At 42.3% G+C, this 8,436-nt stretch overlaps 1 protein-coding gene across 1 annotated transcript; it reads right to left on the reverse strand.

Annotated features, from left to right (window-relative positions):
* LOC103994108 (NAC domain-containing protein 90-like) lies at positions 1–1,100 on the reverse strand. The gene is made up of 3 exons (XM_009414400.3): positions 868–1,100; positions 487–785; positions 1–392 (listed from the first exon to the last, which is right to left on the reverse strand). Exons 1-3 carry the CDS (start codon positions 1,022–1,024, stop codon positions 141–143), a joined length of 708 nt encoding a protein of 235 aa, XP_009412675.2. The 5' UTR covers positions 1,025–1,100; the 3' UTR covers positions 1–140.
* Positions 1,101–8,436: the final 7,336 nt, after the last annotated feature.

Below are 8,436 nucleotides of genomic sequence, written 5' to 3' on the forward strand. Positions count from 1 at the left end.
TTTTGTCTAAATATATTAATATTATATTAATTTTTTGATATATACTTTTGATAGTTAATCTATAATACATTTCTCTTTTTGATTTTTTTGTTTTTCTTCAACGAGCTAATAATTCTTGAACAGCTCGCAGTTGTGTGCCATCAGAACCAGTCTTGCAACAGCTCGGAGTTGTCGTTGTCCAGCCTCGCATCATCCTCTCCTCGTCGTCGCAGGGCCCGCTGGGAGCCATTGCCGTCGGAGGAAGTGCTATCGTGAGATAAAGACCTCTTTGCTGAAACCGGTTTCTGTGCGTCTGTATTAGCCGCTGCGACGGCTTCAGAAGGACGTCGATCGAATGATCTGCTGGAGCCTGACTTGGTGTGTATACGGCACAAGGTGAACTCGCTGCGAAACTGCAGAAGAAGAAGAAGAAGAAGAAGAAGAAGAAGGTTGAAGTGGATAGGCTGCATGCTCGTAGAATAACACCATTATGGAGGTAATGATTACCGTCTGTGCTGCACTCGAGTGAATGGTGGAGGCCGCACTTTCCTCAAGTGCTCGATACTCGTTCATCTTCCATTGGGTCTTGGTTCCATTGGGAGCCCTTCCCCGGTAGAAGACCATGGTCCTCTTCTTACCCATGACGCGGTTCATGGAGGAGTACACGAGGGTGGGAGAACCGGTGGCCTTCCAGTACCCCGACGCCGTGATACGGGTCGGTCGCCCTCCGTGGGCCTCTCTCTCCTGCCTCGGGCAGAAGAAGAACCATTGTTCCTCGTCTCGCCTGCATGGCTCTCCCGATATCGCTGCAGGTCACGATACATCAGCCATGGATATGCAAATGAACAAGAAGCCGACGGAGTAGGAGAAGGAGGGCGATGTGCTTACGAGGAAGCTGCCATGGATCGAAGCGGTGCACATGAGCCACGGGGACGACCTGCTCCATCACGTCTTCTCCGCGGTGCTCCAGCTTGTTCCGAAGATAGAAACCGATCAATTCTTCTTCGGTTGGGTAGAAACGATACCCCGGCGGGAAACTGCTCATCTCTCTGCTGCGGGCTCAAATGCCTCCAGTGCTTCAACTTCAGCTCTGGAACACTATGCTGCTCTGCAGGTGCTTTCCATTGGGGATGGTGTAATCCATATATATACACATAGGAGGATTTGGATGCAGGACAGTAAAAAGAGTAGTAGTGGTGGGGCAGCTGCTGTGGAAGTCAGATAGCATGGTGGGGCTTTGTGGAAACTAAGGGTGACAGAGAGCAAGTGGCATGACTGGGTCAAATTCATCCTCAATTTCCTGTAGACAAATCTAGTACGATTCTGTGTCTATTACGTGTTCAACACTGGCATGGCAAGTCAACCTTTACCTTGAAGAATCTATTGTCTGAAGTACTGGAATGATTTTATGCCCGATGTGTCTTTTATGGGATCTTTGACACTATCCTTTGTTTCACTTGTACAAGAATTTGTAGTTGTGTCTCATTTCTGGAGTACTTTGGACTGGCCGTCGAATTCAACAAAAGAAAATTCTACTTCTTTAAAACAATAGTCAAATATGATATGTGACATGAGAAAAATATTTTAAAAAGAAGATATTGAGAGGATGAGAGAAAAAAAAAAGTCAACTCAAGAGAAAAATAAATTAATTTTCTCGAATCATATAAATCTTATATTTATTATTTTAAAATTTTTTATATTATTCTTTAAGATTGCATGCACGTCGAGGCATGTAAATTTTGTGCATGGATGCATAGAAGGAAATAATTATTTGGTAGGAAGGAAATGTTGTTTCTTAACATAGCCTCCTTGATTTGATGATGAAACACATCCTGTTCCACACCAAATTAATCCATAAAGCTCAGATTTTAGGTCGAGAACAGTCAACCTTTAATGATACATAGGTTTGGTTTTGGTGAGTGATGGATAAAGTCACGCATGAGCGAAGTATAAGAAAAGAGCATAAAGCGTCCGATTGATTGGAGGGGGAAAGAGGAGAGGGAGTGGATGCTCCATCGCGCTTGGTTTTCGACAACCGCGTGTGTTGATCGCTTCAACGCTGCCTTCTTCTTCTTCTCGCTGGCATGGCATGTCAACGCGCGATCGACGATGGTTGGGTTTTGGTTGAGGCGGACATTAATCAATCACATCCGCATGATGGGACGTTAACGCGGCAGCCCAGAGATGGATGGATCTGCTTGACGCACACACGCCATGACCTGCTCTGCCTTTGTCTCTTTCCCATGGAGATGGTGGCGAGGTTAAGCGTGCTCGGCACTCCCAACCATGTCCATGTTGATGTAGATCGATCCCGGTGGAGCTGTGATCGGAAATATTTTTGTACCAATCACGGGTTACCAATTGACAGCCACCGTTGAGGGGACGTGAAACACAACTTAGACATCTAGCTAACACGGAAGGAAACCGACCTGATAGGTGGCGCCCTTCTTCCCGGTTTCACGTCGCACAAACTATACGAGTCGGTGCCGCATCACAAACTTAGCCATATGGGTCGATCGCTCGTGCAACCACATCATAAGAGATACGGGCAATAAATATCGATTCTCTATCCCGAGAAAGGGGATCGATTTTTAACATTTCTTCACTTACTAACTTAGCCATTAGAGTGGTCGAGATGGGAATCCCCTCCTGACGCCAACCTATTATATAGGCCTCCAACATAGATCGAGTGAGACTCGACTTCACCTCGAGACGTCCTTGAAGGCTTGGTCAGCACCTCGAAGCCGACCTCCCTAGCCCGACCTTGCTCCCACATCCATCTTCCCCTCGAGGAACCACTTAGATGACTTTGCGCTTTCGGGACTAGACCAAGTCATACCAACTTTCAAAACAAAGAAAAAAGGTACATAATATTTTTTGACGCTAGAAGGAGGATCGAATGTCGCAAGATAATCAACTCAATAAGCGCTCCAGCGATGAGACTCCTCCACCCACACATAATGCCTTTGGCCAACGAGGGCAACTACCCACCCTCTCATAAGTAGACAACTCCACCTTGGCCTAGACCCTGGGGCACTACTGTCACCTATTTAAAGACCTTGGGCTCTCCCGTCCAGGAGCCAACGTGGGACATTTCGTGGTCCTCATTGAGGCCTTCCTAAACCTCACTCACCAAGTGCAAGCACTTGCTGAGATAATGCAAGCCATCGCTCCTCTCCTGCCCCAATTGGCCTAACAGATGGCGTCCATTCTGCAACCATGGTCAGCTGTCTAGCTATCACTTGTTCCCACACACCTTGGGGCTACTCCGATTGAACCGCGACCAATCAGTCAAGGGGCAACTCGGAGATTCATGCTCCCCAATGATGGAGTGCAGTGCTCCCTTGCTCCACCAAGCCACCTCAACCTTTCTTGAGTCAAAAACTTAGTCGGTGGATTCAATGGATGACTCGCTCAGGGGACAATTGCGGTGAACTAGTGCCTCAACGAGGTACATTAAGAGTTTCAACAGTCAACAGGGGTTTCATGCAACTCCCCCTTCATCCAGGATATCCAGGAGGAGCCCCTCCTGAACAATTTTCACCTCCCGATGCAATAGGCTTTTGATGGCAGTTCTGATTTGGGAGAGTACATGGTCGCCTTCTAAGCTTAGATGGTACTATATAGCACATCAGACGTTTTGATGTACTGCGCGTTCTCAACCACGTTGAGAGGGCCAGCTTAGGAATGGTACAACCGCCTAAAGCCTCTCTCGATGTCATCCTTTGCCCAGCTAGCAAAGGAGTTTGAGCTTCATTTTCTAGCAAATGTGCACCCAAAACTCTCGGTGATGGTGCTGCTTGGACTAAGGCAAATGGAGGATGAGCCCCTTTCCCACTTTGTCACCTAGTTTGCTAGTGAGATTCAGGGAGTTCCTAATGCTCACCCCTGGTCATCCAAGCCTTTATGATGGGCCTAAAGTCTTCATAGTTCTTCTGGTCGTTGGTTGAAAATACTAGTTATATGTGCCCTGCAAGCCAATCACGTGAGTGATGACACGTGTGAAATGATATGTAGTCCTTTTGCTTATTATTATTATGATAATTTATCATTTTATATTGATTGTTGTATAAATATATTATGATATCCATGAATCTATGCAATGAGAAACACATTATGATGAGATCATGATAATGAGACCGATTCACCTTTAAATACAAACCCCAAATAATTCTGGTCAAAGATTACTCGAGAAGGACATCTAGATAACCGGACAAACTGGTATGTTGTATATTTGTCCATATGATAGAGGCGACTAGTCTCATAGTTGCTCGTGTGGAGACACTAGGGCTATAGTGCAAGTGCTTAATGGAAAATGAGTTCACTGATTGATCTGCTCACGGAACACTGAATGGCCGATGATACCTCATTGTCAAATAATAATTTCATCGTCCCAATGGTATACCTGGTCTTTAGACTTGAGATACCAAGAATGTCCTATTTGAGTACTCCACTCTTTGATATCAAACTTATAGGTTTGAAAGTTCTAGATTTAGCACAACCGATCATCGGGAGTTGTAGCTAACCTTTCGAGTACTATTGAGTGTCGATAGAGGATCATCTACTCTCAGTATCATGAGAGGAATATTTTATGTTCTTGCTCAAACAAATCATTGACCAAGGTCATTCGGATTGGGAGAAAAAGAGTTTTCTAAGAGAATCCGATTAAAGTGAGACTCAAGTAGAAACCGTATGAGCCTAACAACACCATACCCAGTATACGATTTCTGGGATATTAGATAGATGAGGGACTAAAGGTACATAGTAACTGAGGATGTATAGGTCTAAAGGATTAGATTCTCCTATATCGTCTCGGGATTATAGCGTAGTATCCTAGTACGTCTACAGTCGATAAGTTAAGTATATTATTATGAAGATAATAATTCACTGAGCTAGAAGAAGTTCTGACAAGAATGACTCATGACTAGCATAATATTAGGCTTAGAGAGTCATACACATATGGTGCATGACTGGTTGATGTGACGAATAAAGGATTGAATATGTGATATCTAATAAGTTCCTGTTTTATTGGATTCATTGGGTGAGACCCAATAAAAGCTTAGAGTAGATAATTGAATAGAGATCCAATTTTCATTAAGTTAGGGATAATTTGATAGAGATCTAATACTCAACAGGGCAAGATCAATTAGGGTTAACAAAAAGGGCTCTCTATAAAAGGGACATGGGACTAAAAGGGTTACAAGGCTGAACCCTTTTAGCCACCAGCTCGCTAACCTCCCCCTTCTTCCTCCAACGATCTATCCCCTCTCTGGCATGAGAGGACAACAGGAGAGCCACCCCTTTGCTACTGCCCCTGTTTGCGTAGTGGTACGCAAAAGCGAGGAAAGAATACCTTACGCGAGGAGGTGTGTCATCGCTTCATCCATCATGTGGATTATCGCTAGAGAGGAGCTTGCGAGAGCTCGTTTATCCATGGACTTGGATCTATAGTTTTGGAGATATACGATCTCCCCTAAGTGAGAGCGTCTCACAAATCTTACATAGTTTTTGGTTTCACAAGTTTTTGGCTCTTAATCATCGTACGCGATTCAATATAAATATATTTTTAGAAATCGATTTATGTTTTATTTTTTTGCTATGCATGTGATGCTCTACCAGCACAAGTATATCCGAATTCAAGTACGATGATGTTGTAAAGATGCAAATTTTGCCCAGCCATATAACACAGCCTTAGAAATTATTAGTTGCCAAGGATGAATTAGTAAGGGCAATTTTCCTAGAAAATATTTTTAATATTATTTTTTTTGTATTTTCTTAAATAGTATTTTAATTTACATAATATTAAAATATTTCTTGAAAATTTTCTTATCAAATTATCTTACTTATTTTTAATTATCGATTTTAAACTATTATAGTGTTTTTTTTATTTGGCTCATTTGTAATATTTTTTATAGTGTTTATATTTTTTTATTGAGATACTAAAAATATTAAAATGCTATTGAAAAACCCCTATAGGTGACGTCATATTATACCTCTTTGATTATGATTGCTCGTTTGTAATATTATGCCTCATTGATTTGATTATTTTTAGGCTTGAGATTGGTTTGATTGAAGTTAGGAGTTCATTTGGATCATTTACAATGTTTTTGAATATATTTTATAGTATTTTCATTGTGAACAAGTTAATTTTTTATTTTTTTTTGTATTTGAGTGATGTTATTCTTAAACTATTATAAATACTTCAAATAATATCATACAGTTTTCACTATGTTTTGATTTTATTCATTGTGTTTTGATTTATCATATTTTTAAATAGATTTTATAGTGATTTTTATTGCGATAATCCAAAAATATAATAAGTTAAAAATATTATAACGGATGAAAAAATTCATAAGAAACAATTAGGATATCTTTCAAATTAGAGACACTGTTTTAAAAAAACTATAAAAGAGATTATCAATTAAAGAATTAAAATGTAGATTTTTTTTTTAGGCGAATCACCCAATTACTGACTAATAGAAATTAATACAATGTGGATTTTGTTGTATTAATCGAAGAAAAAAAGGTTTTAAATTCATCAGCGTCAAGATAAAAAAACAGAAGACAAATAAACAAAGATCCGAAGGATGCCTCTGGGTTGAGGTGGCTGAGCAGCTGGGAGGATGAACTTTAATCAACACGCAATGAATCCACGGTTTGATACAATAAGTTGAGCAAGAATTTTCTCTATCGTACACCAATCCACTCATGACCTCAATCGTTCATCCTCTCTCTCTCAATCACAGAGGAAAAGGCGTCACCTTTACGACGTGTGGAAGGTACAAAGCCTGGACGAAGTGGCGTGGGAATCGTGGTTTCTGGGTGTAGAGAGGCGGTGGCGGCGTCCATTTCTTTATGTTATTATCATCATCTCCTGTCTAAAGAAGAACAGTGAAAGATCTTCACAGTGGCAGCAATGGAAAAGATGAAGCCTCGACTTCTCTTCCTCCTCGTCACCTATTTTGTCTGCCAGCTGCAGTCCGGCGAACCCATCGACTTCGGTAGTTTGCTTGACGCATAGGCTTTCTTTGGTTGTTTCTTGCCTCTACATTCTTCTTGGGGCTTGTGGAGTCGATGATTGCAAATGTGTTGTGGATGTTCTCATAGGAAGATGTGGCAAACATTTGGCTATAAGATTTAATTCAGATGAGAATTCAGGATTGTTAAGAGCTTTATTCGGGTACCATGAAGGATTACAATACCTTGAAACTTTGCAGCGGCAGCGGCAGCGGCAGAGACAGGAGGTGGTGGCAGAGGAAGCAGATTATCCCGTCGTGGTGGTGGCAGCAGCGGTGGCCAAGGGCACGGTGGTGGCAGCAGCGGTGGCCAAGGGCACGGAGGTGGCGATTCAGGTACCGCAGCTGATTCAGGTACCGGAGCAGTGATTCCGATTCTTGGAGCTGCAGCAGCAGGCCACCCAAGGAACGACGGCGGGGGTCACAACCATCGACACAATGCTGCAAGCAGCCACAGCATCCCCTTTCCCGTCATGCTTACTGCAACTGCTTTCTCAGCTGCCATTCTTGTTTACTAGCAGTCGTTGCCTCTCTTCCTGTAACTACAGACAAAAGCTGAGTTGGGTTGTGCAATGCTTTGTGTGGAGAAGAGTTGTTTTTCTTGAGATCTTTAACCACTGTAATATCAGAAGTCGTGTTTGAACTAATATCCATATCATTTGCATGTCTAAATTCCTTATTCTAACCCATTTATTCCATGTTTCTCGATTTTATTCATGTCTGGATTACCTTGGAGCGCACGAAGAGGTAGCTTGATAAAGAATGAAGTGCTCTGAAGGTCATGCCACTTTATTCCAAGCTGATGACGATTCCGACACCGTCAACATCTCTTCCTCTTTCTGTCTTCGGTATGCCTGCGAAGAAGATGCTCTACAACTGACTCTTTTTTCAAAAGGGATGTTAGGATTCAGTGTTATCAAAATCTAGCTGGAAGGAACAACCTGGTGGCTCCTCTGCTGCTTTTGTTCTCTCGTGATTATTTCACCATTTGGGCTTGTGACCAGCATCAAGAACCTTAAAACCATAAGAGAAAGCAAAACTGTTCGATAATATGTACAGACAAAGTCATCGGCTAAAAGGAACAGAATATCGTAAGCAAGATCCTTCAGGCAGTGCAAAGATCAAGAATATGATCAACAAAACTGAGAAAGAAAGGAACTACTAAGTTTGAACCATGACATTCACCACCTCTTTCCCATTCGCCTGATGGTCTAGCCAGGAAGCCTTTGATTCTAGGAATTGTGGCAACGTATTATCGAGCTCGGAGCTCCTAACGACGGGTGCAGGCAAGTCCAATTCAAACCTTGCGTTGGGATGCTGCAAATGAGTTGAGAGGATCATCAAATATAGATAGAAGGGACCAATAAGACCTAAAGCCACCAAAAACAATGACTTACCGCAAGTCTAAATTCAGCAATTGGGTTCAAGCATATGTCCCAGC

Source organism: Musa acuminata, chromosome BXJ3-8 (genome assembly GCF_036884655.1).
Source record: "Musa acuminata AAA Group cultivar baxijiao chromosome BXJ3-8, Cavendish_Baxijiao_AAA, whole genome shotgun sequence".
In the NCBI taxonomy this organism is placed as follows: domain Eukaryota; kingdom Viridiplantae; phylum Streptophyta; class Magnoliopsida; order Zingiberales; family Musaceae; genus Musa; species Musa acuminata.

What these genes read in the sequence shown, in the direction of transcription:
- LOC103994108 (XM_009414400.3), bottom strand. Translation starts at nt 1,024, where the DNA reads ATGAGCAGTTTCCCGCCGGGGTATCGTTTCTACCCAACCGAAGAAGAA. An exon ending in CGATCCATGGCAGCTTCCTC is followed by an intron (nt 786 to 867) that starts GTAAGCACATCG and finishes CGTGACCTGCAG; the next exon opens with CGATATCGGGAGAGCCATGC. An exon ending in ACTCGAGTGCAGCACAGACG is followed by an intron (nt 393 to 486) that starts GTAATCATTACC and finishes CTTCTTCTGCAG; the next exon opens with TTTCGCAGCGAGTTCACCTT.